The sequence below is a fragment of the Rissa tridactyla genome, chromosome 9 (assembly GCF_028500815.1).
Source record: "Rissa tridactyla isolate bRisTri1 chromosome 9, bRisTri1.patW.cur.20221130, whole genome shotgun sequence".
In the NCBI taxonomy this organism is placed as follows: domain Eukaryota; kingdom Metazoa; phylum Chordata; class Aves; order Charadriiformes; family Laridae; genus Rissa; species Rissa tridactyla.
The window spans coordinates 19905148-19926933 of NC_071474.1; the positions used below are offsets into that span (position 1 = coordinate 19905148).

The window sequence follows — 21786 nt, forward strand, 5'->3', positions numbered from 1 at the left end:
CTGAGTGTGTTGAAGCATGTGGGCTATTGGTATGCAGTTGTTGTTGCATGCAGGACCTTCCCTAATCTGCTGGAAGTTTGGAAATATAATTTTCTAGGTTTGTGTAGAAGAAATTGTTTTGTCATCAGCCTTCACATAACTGGCAACCTGTCTGACGAGCTGCTAAGGCTGGTATCAATTACAGTTGAAAATTACCTCCTTTACAAAAAGACTCTGTTGTGTAGGAGGGTGTGGACTGAGCTATCTGTGAAACTGTGTTTTCATATCTCCTTCCTTCCTCTTTTCTGTTCTTCAAGAGTTCACCATGCTGAGGTATGCTTGTTTGGCTTGACATCCTCGGGAGGAATTCCAGGCGGTGCTTGTGCTTTCAAGGCTAGCTGGATAGAAAGCTCTTTGCTTGCAAAATACAAGCCACAGAAAAAGAAAAAAGAAAAACAACCAAAAAGCTCCCTGCACAAACCACACAGGGCTTGCCATTTTATTCTATCTTTAAGGAATTTTAGGTTGCTGGCAGTTGGTTTTCATCTTAGCATCAGTCCAAGCAAAGACAGAGCAGGGTTTTCATAGATTGGTGGGGCTCGTGAGGAGCAGTAGATTTGGATCTCCAGTGTGAAAGGTCAGGTTGAAATTTTGTGGTGTGAGTTTATCAATCTTTAACTTGCACCATCTCCTAACTTTAGTGGTGTTTGTGAAGGCATTAGTAACATAAAGACTAATGTGATAGTCATCCTGGAAAATGCATAGGACAAGTTTAAGGCAACTCATTATACTGAAAAATGTCTTCCCTGAATTTGGGTGTTTGCCATATTAAAATACACATTTACAATGCAGTATGCAATAAGTAGAGCTAAGAACAGGGAGGGGGAAAGATGATGTAGATAATGGACAAAAAAACCAAAACACAGGACCATGGGCTTCAGAGGAGACTCAGTATTGCTTTGAGATTCCCTGTTGAATGGAACTGCCAAAGTGCAATTATACTGTAATATAAGATGATTCCATATCCTGTTTCTTCCTAGTTGTGATTTCCCATTTTAAATCTGGGGTAAAGGAGTGCAAGGGATGAATGATAGGTTGCCTAATGTCCCAATGTTGAAAAAAAATTGAGTTTACAGTCCCCAGAGTTTGAGGCCCCACCCCAGTTAGCAGGCAGCACTCCCCACCTCATGCAATTAAAGATCATGAATCCTTTTTAAAAGCAGGATCCAGCAGGGTGCTATCTGACCTGAATATAGATTTGCTTAGTAGCTCCATTAGTTCTGATCCTCAGTTTTTCTACCTTGTTTTTCTCTAGAGCAGTTAATTGCAAAACTCTCAGCTTGACCATTCTCAGCTGAGAAGGTGGTGGAGCTTGGCTGCGTTATGCTACATGAGTTCCCTATAGCAATGGTACCAAAATATGATCACCATCTAACTGTGATCTAGCTAACCAGGAGTTTGCAGTACAAGCTGATTTTCTTGAAATTACACTGAAATTTTGGCTTCTATGGCACCTTAACATGACAGACACAATGAAGTATTAAACACAACCTCAGTCTCACAGTGTATGAACAGAACTTCTTTAAAAACAGATAATTCCTTCTGGTAAGGGAATTATCTATTTCATTATATAGTATATTTCAAAGCGCAGAAGATGCATTTGTTATCAGCACAGTTATTTTCAGTCAAATTCTTCTGTACCAATTTTTTCTCCCAATATCTGCATGTAGAATTGGGAACAGAAAAAAAGGCGGGACGTTGCTTCCCAGGGCATAGTGCTGTAGAAATTAGACAATGATAGGGTAAATGACATTAGGTAAGGAAAATTAGAGAAGAACACGCTTGTCATGGAGACATTTATGATTAGACCTGGGCAGTGCCATAACCAAGTCAGCCCTCTTTTACGTCTGTTCAAGAGCTATGTGTCTCTTCTATGCCTCAGGGCATACGAAGTGATCTCACTGCAGACCATCTTCCTGAGTAACTTAGATTAGCAAAATACTAATTTAGTTTGAAAATTTACTCTTTTGTTGGTTTCCATCATACATCTGAACATGTGCTGTCCTTCAGGAGATATGTACGTGACCTCTATTGAATGTCGTACACTGAGACTGCTATGACCACCAGCCAAGATTATTACTGCTGCTTTCTGCAGTGTTCAGGCTTAAGTATGCTAAAAAGAGCAGCTCCTTGCTCATGTTTGTGTTTTCGGTATGGTAGCAGTTGCTGTGGACACACAGGTTGAGTATTGCAAGTAGATGGACATGGGTAAACAGCTTCATGTGTAAATAGCCTTGTTTTGAAAATGGCTATGCACATTTAGTTGGCCAGCACATGTTCTGTGGTTCATCAACAAAGGAAATTCTGCTCTATCTCACTTACCTTTGGGTTCTGCTAATCTGATTACAAAAGCAAAGACTTCTCGAGTTCCCACTGCTTCTCTCCTCAAAATCAGCCCGTCCCCATTTATTCATTTTGTCCAGCCCATAACACACCACACGCAGATCAAACTCCAAGTATGGATTGACAGACACAACAATGACACTAGGCTCTCATATTGGGAAATTACTTCCTAGTAGCTCATGTTTTCTAATTCGTCCTTCATTTCTGGATTAATAAATACTCTGTTTGTATTTGTTATTCCAATAATTATTTCATCGTGGCAATGCGCTTTACTGTGATCACAGTAGGCATGAGAACGTGACATAGGAAAAATAAATGAAAAATGTAGATAACAAGTGATGCTGTCACCACTTTCAGTAAGTCAACAGACCTTTAATGACTACACTATATACAAAATAGGTTGTGTTGGTCTTTTTATGATAGCTGTTCATATTATAAATGAGACAGAATAGCCATTTTTCCAAACTATATGGAAAAAGTTAAATTAGCTCTTCAGTTAAGATTCAAGGCTGTCAGGAATAGCCGTATTTCTGACATGCAAATTGCCAAATTTATTTGCTAAATCAAACTCTGCCATTGTCAAACAGACATATTTCACAATGGTGGACTCGAGAATTTTCAAAAAAGGAAATGAAGCCAATACACTTCCAGCAATTCCAGATTGCAAGAAATTAGAAATATTCCCTGTATTTTTATGATTGCTTTGGCCTTGCTTGCACAGTTTTGACAGCATCATCCAACATATGCTCAGACAAAATTTATTTTGTTTTTTCTCCTGTCTTCACTATGCTTTGCTCTATTTTGGTTTTCCCATGGAATAAATGTTGTACAGCCATTACTGTATATACCTTTTTGTATCTTGTGGATTTTTTTTGCAAATTAATTCCTAAAGTGCCTCCCATACTAGAGCATGGGAAAGGGTCATAATCATCCCAGTTATGCAGGAACCAAATGAAGAGTCATCTATTCTAGCAGGAAATCCGATTGGGAATGTGGGCTTTCAGACGTTCTTCAAGGAGTTTCAACACATGAGTTGATGAGCAAGTATACGAGAGTCAACTTTTAGTGCCTATTAGTTCAGTTGGATCCAAAATAAGAAATTAACTCAAAGTCTGCAACGACTAAAACCAGTCTGGGTCGTAGTGCCATCTAGTGGGGTCTTGCCCATCCACCCCCCAGCTTTGTGAGGCTGGCGTGTGTTGGGGTGACTGCTGGGTGAGAGTGGGCAGGTGCAAGGCTCAAATGGTACAAACCCATGCTGGTTTACTGGTAATCTGCTGTGTGCAAGCAAAATGTCTAACCCCAGGACTGTCTGAGGAATTTTGGAGACCAGAGGCACAGCACTGACAGATAGATGTAGTCTGGTTGTCTCAGAAACCCTAACAGTGCTTGAGGATTCTTGGGTGTTGGGCAGTTTGCATCAGTCATCCAAGACAGAAGCCATTAAATTGAGTCCTGTTTTCATGTTTGAGCTATGCTGGAATATAAGCCTTGATGTCTATGTTTGAAATGTTAGTGCACACTGTCATTAAGTCCATCCTCTTGGAGGCTCTAGTTGTGCAGATAAAACAGGTTGTTCAGAGATTGAATATTTGTTGCCTTCATTTTGATGGCCCTAGAAAGGTCACTCTATTGTTAAAGTGTCTGTTTCCAGGTTATGGGATTTTATGAGTGGTAATTTTATCTCAGGTAACTTCATTGTTTCCTTGACATGATATTCCTTCAGGCCTTTCTCTCTTAAAATGACATTTGTAAATTACTATGCAATGCAGGAAGTTGTTCCGTATCTTTGCTTGTATCATACCTACCCTACTGAAAGATCGCACACTTTCAGTTAGTTATTTGACAAGCAGATGAAGCTGAGAACAGTTAATCCTACTAGGTATTGCCTCTCTGCTTTTCACAGCCAAACCTTAGTGCTAGGAATGCCTTCTTGCAATGCTGTGGACAGGCAAGGTGAAAACCATAGGACTGTCCTGCGTCAGTTGCAGGATACTCTTGTGCTTTTGTGGCTTGAATCCTATGGCTCAGTGTTACACAGGCAGGTCTATGGGTGCAATTCAGTGTGACTCTTACTTAAAAATGAAACCCAGAAGCACTACAGTGGGAACAAAAAGGAATTTTAGTGGAAGTCCCAGAAATTCATTTTGAGTCTTGCATTTGTTTTCCAGTGACAAACCATTAGCCTGCAGAAACAGCAGATGTTTTGCTCTGTTCCAAAACTTAGGTCTTGCTGGCATCAGGTTACTCTTCATAAGGCATTTGGAAACTGGGAACTAGGGATAGCAGTAATTTCATGTCTGGAAATTAGTATTTAGTCTTCTTGGCCGCAAAACTAGGACGTGCACCTTAGGAATCACTAGATGAGGACAAAGAGATCGCAGAAAACTTTTATATGAGAGGAAGCCCTCAAAAAAACAACTTGTTAATAATATTTTGGGTGTTTCAGAATAAGAATACATAATAGATATGTAATAAAACAACTAGAAGAAGATGGACATATCCATCAATTTTTTTTTAAGGGTTACATCAAGTAGGTAGCTATTAAAGATAAGTGCATATTAACTCCTTATTGGCAGAGATTAGGCTTTGAAGTGAACCTTGCATTATCAGATAAACTGTGGGGACAGTAGATAACCTTCTCTTTCTTGGCAAAGGCACTGAATATGCATCCTGAGGCACCATGCATAATGGTAGATATTTTTTTTCTGCTGCATTTTCATTTTGTTCTTGCCTCATTTTCATTACATCAGCAAGTTTGCAAGGTAAGAAATACTTTTTAAAAAATCATTCATATTGGGAATGATGCACAAAACCAAGATACTGATCACTGGTTATTAAAAGCCACAGAGTTAGAGCAGGAATTCATAAATCTAATGCCCTGCCCTCTAAATTATATTCTACCTTTCTGAAATTCCCTGTATCTTAGTGATTTTTCCCTTTGCCCTCCCAAAATATTATGCCCTTACGGAATACATTTTTGCTATGGTAGAACAGCCCAGTGAAGTAAAAGTCGAGGGTTCTTACATGTTCTGAAGTATAAGTTAAATGGGTTGGGAACTGGCAGAAGGAGCTGAACAGCACTCCAGGATTTCCTGTATGAGAAGCCCAGGCACTACTGTGTGTGGCAGCTTGTACAAATCCAAATCAGTTTCCCCAGACATTTTTTCTGTTCAAAATAGTAGTGAGATTTTGAGCCTGTCTTCCCTGAAGTCAGCTCTCAAACTGGAGCTCACAGGAGCATGTAAGATCACATCAGGTACAGAAGTAAAACTCCCTCCGAGTGTATATGTCGGTTTGTTCAGAGTATGTTTTCAGAAGGATTCATTTCTCTTGAATTGCCAAGTTGAATTTGACCTATTATAGTAAAACATCACTGCAAAGCAGCTTGGCCTCAGGTCCCAGCTGTTGGGAAAACTCAACCTGTGTTTGAACAGTAGACTAAACTGGGATGCTCAGAATAGGTTAAGCAGCACCCATAAAAGAAGCAGACTGAATGCTGTATTTACAGTGGCTGTAACTATAACCAGTTAGAAATATTTCTAATCTTGGCACACATGAGTCAAAAGTCAAAATATATTGCCAGTTAATTTCAAGGCATTACATTCGGTTTCTGAGAAAAAAACCTGTCAAGTACCTACTTAGTTGCATGTAGGAAATATATGCAATAAATAAGAAACTGAGTATATGTAAAGCTAAATACTAACCTTTTTGGTGCTAATAGATAATATTAATTAATAGACGTTCTCAGTCACAGGAATGAGGTAGATACACTGCTTTTTAATGAACTGTAGGTGTAGGGACTGGCCACGGTTTCTGTGTGCTCTGCAAGGACATGCCTTATTCTATGTAAGTTTTAGGATGTGAGGATCACCTCCTGTGCGAGGAGATTCCCAGAGCCCATTCAGGAGAGTGACTGATGCTGGGAGTGTCGTTCCCTAGGACAGCAGTGTTCTGCAGTGTGGCTGTGGAAAGTTTCACAAAGACTGTGGAAAACTGCTGGCTGGTTGTTTTCAATAAACAATATTTGGGAATGTTTTTTTCTTGAAAATAGGAAATAATTCTAATAGCCAATTGTAGTGAAAGTATTCCTTTTTGAATTACACTATTGATTGGTTCCTAAACCCATTCAACTTCTAGGAACTGTGAACGACAGGGGTAGAGGGAGCTGGCAGGAGGAAAATGAGTTCTGCAGACAGGCCATTAAACTTGAGTCATTACTATTGAAATCTGTGTTTTAATATTGTGCTACATCCCTGCAATGTTGCAATGTTTGCCTTTTTAGGGTTGGGCAAAGATAACAGGAAGATGCAAGATTTGCTGAAGGCCTAGATGTAGGTGCGAACACTGAGGACAGAACTGGTCAGCTTAAACCAAATGCAGCCCATCCCTAATAGGGCAGCCAGCCTGGTGCGGATCCTGGGCTGTGAAGAGATGGCCAGGGAATCAGCGCTCTGCACAGCAGAGTCCTTCCCTGCTTCTCTGCTAATTCAACAAGAAGCTCCTTTAATGAGCTTCAGCCAGTGATTACAATGCCGACTGTTGGTAACTGAAGGGCTGGGGTTCCATGTGCCCACCTTCCTGCTTCCCATTTCCTGCATCAGTGTGTTCTCTAGGCTGCCCTTTCCCCCTCTCCAGCATGCCTCAGTAGGATACCAGATTCTCTGCAGAATTTCCAGAAAATAATATGAAAATTTTGGGAGGAGTGAGAGGCTGTGCTGGACCATTTAGTTTCCTTTTTGGAAAAAAAGCAGAGATGTTCTTTTTTTCATTATGCAACTCATCTTGACCTCGTGGCTGGGGGCAGAAGGGAGGGGAGCTCACTCCACTGTACCTCTCCTCTGCTTTTCCAGACAGATGCGTGGAGATGCATGAATTTGCAGAGCCCTCCATAAAGCACAGGCATCTTGTTCTGGTCTTTGGCTCAGAGCACTATCTCTTCTGAGATGCTGTATTGTGGTACTGACTGAGCGATAGTGATGGGGCATAAAGTTGAGAATATTTCACTGTGATTGTCTTCTGAAGCATATCAAAATGAGGTTTGTAAGGCAAATAGAGGAGAAGCATTAAATGTTAGCTCTCTCTATCTGTTGCAGTTATCCGAATAATGGCATTACCCCTCTAGAGAAAGATACCTCTTTTTTTTTTTTTTTTTTTTCATTACAATCCTTGATTTATCAGCCTGTCCTAGGTTCTACTTTGTCAGGGAATCAGCTCTTTCCCCATCATTAGAGTGAAGCTGAGGACCCAAGTCATTGAATGGCGGAATGGAGGAGAGGTGAGGTGATGACTAAATGATGTGCCAGAATAATTGGTATCTAAAATAGGCTCCAAGAAATTTCCTTGTCACCTGCCAGGATGGTGACCTCTGCCACCACATGAAAAGCACAAATAGTATCCTATGTTATGAAAGGTTACCTAGTAAAGCTGTACGAAATAATAAAATAATCTCAAAGGCAAAACCTTTTCTGCGGTCACTGCTGTGACTAACAGGGTTTCTCTGTACTCATTTAAAAATGTTGAGGCTTTACTTGGGGAGCGGGGGGGTGGTGTTGAGAAAGGATCCCTGCAAGGTGGCAACAGACCAGAACAATTTTCGAGCAAAAGTTTCCAGCAAACCTAAAAAGTGAATTCATGGTGCTCTCAGGTGGGCTTTATATAACAACTAAATAATAGGTATACACTTGTGAGTCACTATATTTGTCCTGTCTACACACGCTGGAAAGCCCAAAAGTATGGTTAAAAAAGGCTCAAGCAAACAAGTCAAGAAGAAGAGTAGAGCAGAGTGAGGCATTCTGCTAAAGATGGAACACAGCTTTCTCCTCATTGCTTAGCACCCCTGGATCCTGCCAGAAATGCTCCTGAGAATAACAGGATCATTTTTTGTTGCTGGCCTCACCATCTGCTTCGTTTACCACACATGGTCATGGTGTTGTCTCAACAGCTTAAACGTGAGACACTGAAGGAGGAGCCAGACAAAAGTCTTGCTATAGGGAAGACAGAGGCATTCAGATACATCATCGGTTCTGGCCTTGTCTAGGTTCTAAGATGGCAGGGTAGAAGGGAGTGATCTGGACAGGGTACCAGGAGTCTCCATGCTGGATTTCGGTTTCTCACTGTGTGACTGACTTTCTTCTGCTTAATTTCTGATTCTACTCCTGTGTAAATACCTGTAGATGCTGCGTACTTTTCCACGTTGCAGCCAGCCAGACCTATAAAGCAGTGTGAACTGGGGAAGTTTGGAAAAATGGCCTTGCTGCTCTGGTTCCTCCTTCCACTGGTGCAATTCTGCTCTTTGCTCTGAGTATAGAGCATTGGCAGTTGATGCTGCTGCACAGAGGATGAATGCAAAGGCCCCTTGTCACCACTCCACTAGCTTCATCAACGCAGGATGGCTGTCTAGAGTTAGACCAGAAGTCCTTTCGTTTCTCTGGGAGTGTCTGCGTGGCTGAGGCATGTTATGTGCTCATTAACTTCTATGCAACTCTAGTTTTCCTTCTACTACAAAACAAAAACAAGTAACTAAGCCAAGTCTGCTTGTGACTGGGAAAAAAAAAAAAAAGAAAAAGAAAAAGAAAAACAAACCCAAAAAGTCACTTTACAGCTTTTTCCAAAATATCTTTAAGCTGTCTGGAGTGACTCACTGATGTCTGCTACACGTCAAAAGATCTAAAGGTATATTTTAAAATAAAACTAGAGAGATGAATATTAACTGTTCTTCAACCTCAGCTCCAGATGTATTTATGGCTTAGTGTTCTGGGTTGAGACTGTTCTAAATCAACAGGAGAACCTATGCTTAAGCAACTACAGGATGATTAAAATAGCTGTCTCTTCATGTTGGGCTAGCAGAATGAGCTCTGCTCATGCAGAAACTCAAGGCAAGCTGTGCTCCAAGCAGTATTTTATTAGCTTTGGAGACATAAAAAGCCTGCTTGGTTTGTCTTGCTGGTAAACACTTTGCCAGTCATATGTTGGCTTTAAAAGCCAACGTGAAAGAAGTCAGTGTTGTAGTTTTCCAGAAATGTAAATCTCTTAATAGTGACTGCAAAAGCCAGGGAGTTAGAGGTGGAGGAAGAGGGAGAGGGAAATGAGGGCCAGATCTTTGCATGAAGGCACAAAAAATGAGTGTTTTAAATTAAATTTATTCTGCTTATATTTTAATAATACATTCCAAAAATCTTTAAAAATATTAACTGTCCTCCAGGAATGTTAGGAGTCCACATCTTCTGGCCCTTACTCCCTTGGGGAATGCAGTGCACCAGTGGTGCAGCTGCTGGTTTGAAACCTCCCCACAAAGGGATTTTTCATGCATCCCCTGGACCATGGGGCTGTTGGAGTTCTCCCACTAGCTTGTTTACTGCAGTGGTCTTGTGTCCAGAGCTGCATGTGATATTTCATACATAGCAATAAACACATTATCATAGCAAATAGGGTAAAAGGGGACCAGCATAACCCAGTGCTGTAGATTGTAAGCATTCCTGAATAGCCTCTCTTATTGCAGGGCTACGGACTGCTGCAAACCATTTGCTTGCAGAGGTGCCGCTGGGAATGGGAATGACTTCTTCACTGACAGGCCACACATGAAGTTTTTCCACATTAGCTGCACAAATCTGTCCATCTGATGACGGTAAGTCAGATTGATTTCTAATTTCACTTTTAATTTCAGCCCTTAGTGATGCATCTTCACAATCCCAGACAATTTGCAGCCAGCCAAGTAAATATAATCTCAAACTGCTATAATTCTGAAATGTTTATAGGTCTCTCTCAGAACAGAATAATTTGCAAACAATATAAGCACTTTGTCCCAACAACACATACAAAAAGTACACAGTGCACATACTTGCAGTAGAAGTAAAGTCTGCAGGTAGTCCTGAGTCTTACCTTCCTTGTACACAAATACATTGTGGTTTCATATTTCTAGTGGTTTTACAGCACTATCAACAATATCTGCTCATTTTTCCGCATGACAAGGTGACATACCAGTTCTCTTCCTGTAGTTAAGAGCTGAGGTTGGCTCTAGACATTAGCAAAATAGCTGCCTGCAACAGCAGCCTGCTGGCAGCAGAAATGCCTGTGCCACAGCCCCAGACAACTAATCTGGTTGTAGCTGTGGCTGGTATTCAGGCAGGAGACAGGCTGACTATGGCAAAGTTTGGAATCAGAATGATCAGCAGCCCAGCAACTGAAGTTGCTGTTTTCAGGTTGTTTTTTTTTTCCTTCCTGTCCTCATGGCTGGAGTGGCTCCATCCCAGACTTTTATCTTAGGAATGGCAAAACATCTATGTGGATGAGAAGCTGTAATGAGAAGTCAGGCTTGTTAACCTCTGTGTCTTTAGGGAAAGACTGTGCTGAGAAGCTTTACCTTCATGCAGAAATACTGATAGCTTAAGCCCTGAATGTGGGAGCAAGATTCATGATTACATGCCATGCTTATAGGGACCAAAATGCTCTAGCTATTTAGATATGCCTTTCGACCTACTAGAGCTGTTACATTTACCTGTCAAAAGAAAAACATCCTATGTTCAGGAAACATGTCTTTGTTAACCTGTACTTCAAAGTTTTGGCCCTCTTGTACCTGAAAGATGTTGAGCCTGCCATTTTCCCTTGGGCTCGCATGAAGTGGTATTAAGTAAGACAAAGGAGAACTGGATCTCCTGAATTAAAAGCCCTTTTTTAAACCACACTACACGCCACACAAGTTTAATAATTTCTTGGGCTTGGATAGTCAGTCATGTTTACAAGAGTAAAATCTCAGTATGCTCTAAATGCAGCGCTGGCAGTCTCTACTTGAAGTACCATGCTTGTGATAGAGCCAGTACAGCAATGAAGTCTCATATTGCGTAGGTTTCAGTAATTTTTAGGACATGATGGAACATTCAAAATTATCTTCCATTGAAACAATAATAATTTAATGAAAGGATTACTACGATAAGATCCCAACACCATTTTTCCAGCTGTTTACTACTTCACAAAACTGTGCTAGTATGCAGTGGGGCTAGATGGTGATGAGTCATCTGTTTTTAGCCTCTGTCACATTGCTTTTATGTTTGAACCATGGGAAGTGGTTCGATGAAATACGGAATGATGTTGATAGGGATATGTGAATCAGTGAAGACATCACCATGTAGTTATGCAGCTGCTGCTTAACCATCTTTAAGTGACTGGTGATGAGGCAAGGAGGGACCACAAAATGCAGCAGCTCTTACCAAGCTTACTAATTTACTGACTGGAACATCTATTCTGGTCCCTGCTATTAAAGCACACTTTTAACAAAAGGGAATCATAGTAATGAAAGGTTTTACACTACTGCAGTTATGTGTGATTCTTTTAGACACCCAGATCTCAGAGCAGACAGAAATGCATGTTAATGTGGTACAGTCTCACAGTGAATTGGGGATGGTTGCATTACGTGAGCATGGCTGAGTTACTAAGCACTTCCTGAGGTGGCTTTTTTCATGGTGCATCATAAATTCCTGGCCACACAGACGTTGCAGAAATCAGCATGGGTAAATTATAGAGTTTAGCAGGTAGGGAAGTAGTAATGTAGACTGGTAGATATTTTTAAATAGTTATATTGAGTCTGATTGTACAAGGCTGAGTGAAGGAAATAATAGGCATTGAAGATTTAAAATTCTATAAAAGGTCTTCAGATAGTTTTCTTCAATGTGAATTGTATCACGCTACACACTAACTCCCTGATCCTCGCCATCAACAAAATGCCAGGCATTTAAATGATTAAAATAGATTTGAGTGTTGACCTTTAATGTGAAGCAAGTCAAAATCCCAGAAAACTCAGCTACATCTCTGTTCTTCAAAGTTCAGGGCTATCTGTGTCAGCAATTCATAGAAGCTCTTTGATTATGGCACTGGATAGCCATTGGCACATTCACCTTTTGCTATGAGTAAATCCGTTTGGTGTTTGGAGCTTAGCAGGACTGCTTTGAAACGTCGAGTACTGCTCATAGGGTGTCCCAGTGGCTTCTTATTTCATAAGAAGCTGAATCTCTCCCTTTTACTGTATTTTACCATTTCAGTTTCAAGTTCCAGCTAGAGAAAAAAAAAATCCAGAAAGCCTTGTTCAGTCCTTGAATTAGCCTGAATTAGCAGATGTCAAGCAACGGGAGCAAGGAAAAGAAATCTGAACCAGTGGTCTCCTTTTCACAATTCAGATAGCTACTCAGCATTGTGAATAACTGAGCCTGAAGAATAACATAGTAACAAATAACATATTCCTTGGGATGTGGCAAGAGAATCCCTATTACCCTGCCCTAATGAGCTGTTCTCCCAACAGGATGAAATGTTGCCATTTGTCGGGTAATGCAAGTGTCATTCAACCCAGTTACCAGTGAGGTACATGTACTGTCCCTGTACAATGGCAAGATTTTTCCCGGGGATACTTTGCTTTGGAGTCAAAATGCTTCAGATTCAAAATGCTCTGAGACATTGGTATCTTTTGTGGTCAGTAAAGTAGAACCAAGTGTAATATGTGTGCACTACAGTACAAAATTCTTTGTACAAAACTAGAAGCAAGTACGTGCAGCAGAGAAAGAGGTGGGATGCCTTTGTAGCTTACAGCAAACGCAGAAGCAAAAATATCTTGTAGAGTATTTTGCTGTCAACAGTCTTGTTTAATGTAGAGGGAAAAGTGATATCGTTTGTGTACAGTTACAGTTCACAGATACATATGATACTTTTACTGTAGTAATATGGAAATAACAGATGTTAGAGGTGAAAAAAGGCACGTTAGTTCACCCACGTTATCCTGGGGCTTTCTCATCATACCATTTTTATGTGCTTGGAATGGCACTTTAGAAATTAACTGTAACACTTCTTTTACAATATTTTCTTTACACTTTCTTTTCAGAGGCAAATAGATTTCACATTCTGATTCCTGAGTTTTATCTGAAGTAGCATAATTCTGTACCATTTCATTGTCTTTGCAGTCCTCCCAAATTATCATCAGAGTAATTCTTCTTTTTTGTTAAAGATGTCCCTGCTTACTGCAGGGGGGTTGGACTAGATGACTTTTAAAGGTCCCTTCCAACCCAACACATTCTATGATTCTTCTAATTTTTGTGACTGGAATATTGTCTATTTTCCTTAGATTTGTTAACCAGCTAATCATAGCAGTGAAATTGGAAATCTGCTTGTCATTTACACATGCAGGGTTTGGGGCTTAGAAACGTCTATGGTTTTGCCCCATGTGACATAAGAAATAGTACTAGTGAGTTTTAGGTTCAGAAATTACTCAAGTGCTTTTGAACAGTTTCTCCTTCCTTGATCAAGCAGATAGGTGAATAGGCTGGTCCCAGCTATCCCATTTTCCAGGCAAATAGGTAGTACCGGATTTTCTTTCAAGAAGGGTGCTTGTGAGATCTGACACAGTATGTAAACTAAACTGCCTTTGTTTTTTTTTTAAATATGCCTGTAGTTCCCTTGTTTGCCAAAAATTTGTGAATAAGCCTTGTTCAATTGGGATAAAGGGAAATTAGTTATGTTGGCTATAAAATGTTCTATTTTGATTAAGATAGGATGAACTAAAGCCTGCTGATCTTAAAAGTAGCTTAAGCACAAGTACAGAATCATTATTATATTTTCAAGACTGCATTTGGAAATAATATAAGATTTCCATAAGTGATTACAGTAAAAGGTAAATGCCGGTGACATGAAATAATACTGCTGGATGTCACCCTGATGCACTTGCATTATTGAACAGAATCTGGAGGAAAGCATAAGAATTGATGAAGCTGGTGTTGAAAGCTGCCAGACATATGAGAACTTTCAGGCATTTGTTTAAAGCATGAATTAAAAATAACCCTTCATCTGTACAAATAACACTTAAAAAAAACAATGTGGAGAATTTTAAAACCACTGAGTTTATTTCTATCATTTATTTTTCACATCTGTCTTGGTTTGTTCAAAAAAACCACCGCACAGAACAGTCACATTCACCTTATATATACCTTGCGTTGTGACCAAGCTGTGATAGTGCAGACAAAGCAAATGTTGGATCAGAGATAAAGCGTTGCCTTGGTTCAATAAGATGCTTCTGGAATCCTTGGAAAAGTAACATAAAATTAGCATAGGCTCTCAGAAACCAAAGCATTAGGAGATCATATACATACCTGTTATTTTTGTTGAAAATGGGAATTCTGGTTAAAAGACTACATCTCTTTGCTTCTCTGTTGCACTACTCTCTTCCTTCTACTACTGTGGTCTTTTCCCCAGCTACAGCTCTTGGAATACAGTGAACTAGAGCCATGTCCTCAGGTTTTCAACCCACTCATCTGGGAGATTGGGCTGCAGCAGATTTCCCACTTCTCACATTCCTGCTTAGCATTCTTAACACTGTGTTGCAATCAACAAATTATTTTGGAGACCTTTTAATACTAAGGTACTGTTTTGTTTCTGTGGAGGAGTATCCAGTCTAGAGGACTGCAACACCTCAAAGTACCCTTTCCAAAATATCCGTTCCTAGGAACTGGTTTTTGCAGGCATGCTTAGCAATGGGAAAATAAATCTGTTACAGCAGACTTCATGGAATACTGAGTGGCTGTCAAGGCCCTAAAAATGCTCCACCTCTTTGGACAAACATAAACCCTGGAAAAGGGCATGTTTTTTTCTGACAGTAGCACATTAACAAATTGTGCCTTTGGCCCACTCTGACTCATGGGCTTAGAGTGAAACAACCTGTTGATTTCATTTGGAAGACACACACAAAGGCAGCTTCTCAGCTTGTCTGAACTCAAGTTAATAGAACAACTCCAGTGTATACCACCTGGGGAATCTGACCCATAGTTCTGATTGTGTGAAGGAACATCCTTCCAGAAAAAGGTATATATATATACACTCACACAAAGAGGGAAATATACAAGAAAAAATAAATCTCTGTGTGTGCGTGTTTGTAAACAGTCCAGCCCACATGGAGCCTATCCATAGCATGCAATTTTTTTGGCCAGTTTCCTTCTTTTCTGTGTGTTTTAGGGAACACAGCTGCTCTGTAGACCTTAGATACATACTTGAATTAGACTTAAAACAACAACAAAAAAAGGCAATCTTCTGTTCTGATGGAATCTCTATCAGCTGAATACAGTTGTACTGCTATAGTCAACGTTATTCCCCACAAGAAGCAACTCATTAAGAAATGAGGGATCCCTCCTTAGCGCTGGAGAGAACCGTTAATCCTATGGAAGCAGAAGTTCAGGTAATTTCTTACAGTGACGGCGTGAGCAAGGGGGAATGAAGATCACTTCTGGCCCTTAGTACCTTTGCACAATATTTTGTGTCACACCGCCCCCTCAAGGTATGTGTACAGAAGTGTCACGGACATGCTTTGAAGGGAGTCACGCCCACTCACCCATGCTTTAGTTCGGTGTTCTAAATACTGTCACAGATGCTTGCTCTCGGCATTTGCCTAGTTTTAAATTTTTGTCCTTCATCTTGGGCATCTTGCCCATCTAAAAAGGGAAGAATCTTGAACCTTGTAAAGGGAGTTGCTTGTGATGTTATGATCAAACACGGAAAAAGTATGTGACCTTTATTTTCAGAGGACATGCAGGAAATGGAAATAGATTTGTTAATGAGACAACATGCTGCCGGAAATGTGCTTGTGGTATTTAATGTGCTGTAGCTTACCTTCGTACGCAGATGCGTGCAGCTAAGCTTCTGTCTGCTGCAGAGATGGCATATAGCTCACAGAGCTCCTAGGCCAGCCTCTAGCAAAGGTTTTATTAAGCTGAGACCCCATATTAGAACTTACCTATATTCTGATGCTTTCTGTTGATATTTTCAACACCAGTTGTCTGCCTCAGAGTTGCATCCACGCTGAGTAAAGAATTAATTTCCTTCTGGTGGGTTTCTGTATAGTCTCCATTGCTATTGCCGTCATATCTGAATATTTTGCTTTTACACCCTTGGGGAATAGGGGAATAAGAGGTGAAAGCCTCATCTTTCAAGTTTCTACTAGCTCTGGATTGGCATGTAGTTTTTCAGAGTGTTTACTGCTTTATGTGTTCAGAGCAAAAGGCTTGCTAATATCCTTTTCAGTTGAGTGTTCAGGGCATCTGCTAGTCTCATTCCACACATCCTGAGTTTACCACTTAGAAAAGAAGAAACATCCCATGGGAGATAATAGTCTTTCTATCTTTATGCATTTAATTTAGAAATTGAGGGTGGATGTTTAGCCATAGAGATAGGAAGATTCCAACACGTGTGCTGTGAACAGAGCTGGCCTCTTTTCCTCAGCTGTAGTTGTGAAGGAGGTTAGACTTCTAACTTAAGTAAACAGGTCTACTTAGTAAAATAATTGATTTAAATAACTTGCCAGGTGGCATGCAAGAATTGTCAGGCGAAGACTGAATTAGATTATAGTTCTTCAGGTTTGCATTCATTCCACTCCTCTCGCATCATCCCTTCTTCATTCCACGCTCTCCAATTTCTACAGCAAATGAGGAAGTCATCTAAGGCAACAATCTGCTTCACTTGATCCACTGAGTGATGTTCAGCTAGGGATTTTGAAGGAAGCCAAGATCACATGGAAAATTATGCTACTGCATCATTAGGCCATATCATAATAGATACACAGGGGAGGCAAGTTAATGTTTTCAAATATTTAAGACCACAGATTTTATTTCTGAGAGATACAGCATAACTAAAGAACCCTCCAGGCAAACTTCCCCACTGTAAATTGTTAGTATCTATGAAAGATACCAATTTGGGGCTCTCAGATGGAGCCTATAGCATAGATGATGACTACATATATCCCACAAGAGGATGTTGTGTGGAGTATCTCTGTTGCAGCAGAGACGATGATGTGCTATATTAAATAAAATTCCTAATTTATAATGCTAATTTGCAGGCTCCTATTCTGCATTGATTGCACCCATTATGAGCATGCCTGTAGGATTTATCTTAGCTATCATCTAAATTACTCTGATCTGAGGAAGAATGGGAGCGAGAGACGGGACTCCAGTTCCAAGTGAAGTGATTTGTACTCAAGAAATCTTACTGAAAATGCAAACTGAAAAGGAAAATTATACCCAGAGCTTCTACTCCAGTTCTGCTCTGCATTCAACATCTATGTCTCACAGCAAGCCACTTAAAACTACCCTTACTGTAGTAGTGCTTTTGAGATCCGAGTGCTCATAGAGTTGCATTATTGATCTATTACTTTTCAGTAGGCAAAGAAGTTGCATTACAAATATACCTATTGCTCTTCTAAATTGTCCTTATGCATCTCCACATATGTGATAACTGCTATGCATCATGACTCCCGAACAGATTGAATCATCTTTACGTATGTATTTATCTTGGCAACCGGAGATAAAAAATTTAAAGGCTACCACATTTGCTGTGGGCATGGCAACTAAAATGAAGAAACATGCAAATATTTGGGCAAGATTACACTGTTTAAAGAGTTTCACTGAATGGCTGTCAATTCACAAATGAAAGAAGGAATAAAACTCCATTATTGTCTTGCAAAGGAACAAGGTGTCACAGTGTGGATGGCTTTGGCTCCTAAACGGGAAACGTCAGGGATGGAAGAAGAAGGGCCTATCTTGGTAAGATGACGCCATTTTACTTAGTAGTTTTTCACAGCTGAATGCTGCCAGAGGAGTTACAACTGGTGCCTGTCGTTCTAGGAAGTGCTGTGCTTGGCAGAATTATGTGGTCCCTCCCAAACTCCTTGCAATTCCAGGCACCTTTTGTTCTTTTGTTATGGGGATCTTAATAACTCCACAGCAGCGGAGAAAGGGCATTTTTATTTGTGGGAAATATTGCAAGTTGAATAGTTGCATCTTAAAATAAAGTGAATAGACGATGGTCAAAGGCCTCTTAAATTAAACCAAAGTCATGTGCTTTTTTCTTTGAGAAGCCTTTAAGTTTGCAGCCTTCTGGACTGAAAAGAGGAGATCTAAGAGAAAGCAGTCCATAGGCCTTATAGCTCTAGACACTTTTGAGGATGCCTTTCTTCCATAGTCTGCTATGTTCATTACAGTTTTGCTGCAATGGATCATGCCTTTTCATCTTCTCTTAAAAATACTACCAGCCCCTCACCACCACCATCCCCCTCAAAACAGTAACACTCCTATCTGCTACCCCTCAGACTCTTACTCTGGTAAGTCCCTGAGGGGCTTGGGGAAACAAGATGACCACCTCCTATTGACTCTTACCTCATACTTGGATCTATGAGTATCTTGCCGGATTGGATCTATGAGTATCTTGCCAGAAGATACTCTTCCAACATGGCTACGCTTATAAAACTGCATCTAATATAAGGTGTCGTAACTCACTGTAGTGGAGATGTAATAGTTCATACTGGCAGGGGCTCAGCTCCAGTGGCTGTGCAAGGCCATACTGGTCTTTTGAGACAGACCCAGGTTTCGTTTACTTAGGAAATGTATTGGTTCTCCTCTCCAGGTATATTATACCAACTGTAAAGTCATGAACTGGAGTGCTAAAATGAAAGTAGATAATTAGAAGTATTTAAACATGTTTATTTTACCATATTTAATCACTGTTAGCCAATTCTTTACTTCAGGAAAACTAAGTATACTGCTAACATAATCTACACAGTGAGATAAGAACTGACTGTTTTGGTTAAACTCCGGTTGCAAAATACTACTGAGAGAAGGCTGAGTGAGCTGCTGCGGAGGGATAAATGAGAAGGGCAGATCCAATTGAGGTTTCTTTCTCATTGTTTGTGTGTAAGGATGGGTGGGGCATGACAAGAGAATTCAACATGTGCATTGGTTACAACAGACAGAAAGCAACTGCAGTCAAACTGCTGCTTTAATTTAATGTATGTCTTCATTATACACTGTGGCAGAGGGTGGAGAAGAAACAAAAGGACCCCTTGGCTAATCTATAAACATGCTAACATCACCACCTTTTTGCTCGTTAAACTTGTACAAGTAATTCTTAGTTGTAGATCAAAGTTGTATTATATGAAATGATCTTTACAATTCTGTCCTCTCAATTCATTTTTGCTCTATTTATACAATATTTGTTGGAAAACTATACAAATACACGCTTTCTGCAGAACCTGTAAAATATATGTTGGGAATGTTACTTAGCTGATTGATCAAATGTGACAGTTTTGAAGGATGGTGGATATGTGAGGAAGCTCCATGGTTTTGTGTCAAGATAACATTTGCAGCCATTTAATTCACAGTTTGGTATCTATGAACTAATTCTGCTTCTAACTACACAGCTAGAAATACATACTAACTCCACTGAGCGTAGTCAAAGTAGTTTCTAATGCTGTGGAAAACTGGATCTTTCATGCTCTGAATTTCCCCCCTGTGTAAACAGGGTGAAAGAGAACAAAGGGTGTAAAGAAGCGTTCTGCCAAGGAGATTTGTGACCACAAGACATTTCGATACAAGTATTTAAAGTATCTCATCTGAAAATCCATACAGAACTGTCAGTTTCTGAAATAATCTTCTATGAAATAGTGCTGTGCCATGTGAAATACAATGAGATAGATGCTTTTATTCGCGTCTATATGCAGGTCACACAACAGGCAAAACCAGCAGCAAAATTCTATTTCTCACATTAGTTATGGTAAGAGAAAAGGTATAAACCTCATAATATGCAAAAGCAGTCCCAGTTCCTTAGATTAAAAAAAATCCCCCCTTCGTCAGGTATTACAGTGGTGGACTTTATTTGCTACATTTGAAAAAGGAAGTATTTTCATTAGAACGTTTGTATTGATCCAGTGTAAACATGCAAATTGCTAAGCCATAAAATTGTTATTCTGCATTGTCTGGAAAAGCTGTAACATTTAACTTAATTTAAATGCTGCAGTCGTAGAGCGATAAACTCAGTAACAAGCTAAATCTGAGGCCAGGTAACTCTTTTAAAAAAGGTGTGAGGGAAAGATATTTGCAAATAATCAGCAGAGATGCAAAATGACTTCTTGTCTGTGGGGAGAGGTTAAACCAGGGTGTTTTTGAAGACAAGAGCTCACTGGGGCTGTGCATCTCGCTGAATGGAGGCCTTGAATCAGCGCCTGCCTCACCACATACGAATTTAATAGGGCCTCCCCTCAGATGCACGATTCTATCGCGTTTCTGTCAGCGGAGTGCAGGCGGCCAGCGGTGATTCGCAGAGCTTGGGCCTCGCACCGCGCTCGGGTGCGGAAACCTGCGGCGGAGAGTCGGGGGCGGGGGGAGGAGGAGAGACGCGGGGGGGGAGCCCCCGCACAGCCCATCGGCCGCTTCCCGCCTGCGCGCCCCCTCGCTCCCCTCAGCCGCGCGCCGCCCCTGCCGGAGCGGGGCCACCCTGCACCCCGCAACGGGAAGCGGCGGCAGCACGGAAAGCCCGGCGGGCGGAGCGCCGGACGGGAGGCCGGCTCCTCGGAAAGCCCGGCGGGGAGGCGGGGTGAGGGAGCCGCTGGGGCGCGGACGGGAGGGCGGCTGCCCGCAAAGCCCGGCGCGCGGATCCGCGAGGCTGGCCCTAAGATGGCTGTTGTGCGCGGGGCGCCGTTGCTGTAGCGCCGTGAGGAGCCGCCCGCCCCGCCGCCTCGCCCGCCATGGAGTGCCCGCATCTCGGCTCCAGCGTCTGCATCGCACCCGACTCGGCCAAGTTCCCGCAGGGCTCGCCCTCCTCCTGGTGCTGTAGCGGTGAGTGCGCCCGCCGCGGCCTAGGCTGCGCCGGCCCTCACGGCCTGAGGTGGCCCGGCCGCCCCGCGGCCCTGGCGAGGCGGGCGGGAGTTTCTCGCCGTCGCCGGCCGCTCCTTTGTTCCCCGCGGCCGGCGCGAGCCTCGGCGCCCCTCGGCGGGAGGGCCTGGGGGCACGGCCGCCCACCCCGCCGGGGCCGCCCCGCGGCATGTTTGGGGGGTGGCGGGGGGTGCCGTGGCGCCGCTTCTTCCACCGCTTCCGCGGCCCGCGGAGGAGCCCCGGAGCCGCCGCCACATGTCTCGACGGGGCGGGGTGGGGTGGGGGGGCAGTCCCCGCTCTGCCCCGGTCTTGCCTGGCGGCCGGCCGGCCGGCCCGCCCGGGGCGGGCAGCAGACTTTGTCTCCGCCGGGGGCTGGCGCCCCCCGCCCCGCCGGGCGCGGAGGAATGCGAGATCGCCGCTCCTTTTGTCTGCCGGAGGAGCTGCGTGCTCAGCGCTGCCCGGGGGAAGCCTGGCCGGGGGGCGAGGAGAGGAGCCGGTGGCTGCCACAGGGGCAGCGTGTTCTTTAAATCAGTCTAAGATTACTTTTTTTTTTAAATATACATTTTTGAAAGGACTTTGGAGAGTAGTTTTAATTGGCCTGCCGAGGCTGAAGGGGACGCTCGGCCCCCCGCTTCAATCCGAGGAGCAGCCCGGTGAAGGTGGTCTGGGAGGGTCCAGGAGTCACGCTCCCCCGCTCGGCTGTGTGGGGCGGTAGGAGTGTGGAGGTCATCTTTTTTTAGTA

General features: G+C 42.2%; 1 protein-coding gene across 3 annotated transcripts in view; it reads left to right on the forward strand.

The window, feature by feature from the left end:
• USP3 (ubiquitin specific peptidase 3) overlaps positions 1-21786 on the forward strand; it is an 89814-nt gene that overhangs the window by 27385 nt on the left and 40643 nt on the right. The window contains exon 4 of one of the 3 annotated variants that reach the window (XM_054215660.1): positions 9884-10009. Coding sequence is in view for 1 of the 3 variants with exons in the window: in XM_054215659.1 (XP_054071634.1) it covers positions 20918-21008 (91 nt within the window). In the remaining 2 variants the exon portion in view is untranslated. Of the gene's footprint in view, positions 1-9883; positions 10010-20609; positions 21009-21419; positions 21770-21786 lie in introns of those variants that run through there. The other 2 variants (XM_054215659.1, XM_054215661.1) reach the window with 2 other exon arrangements.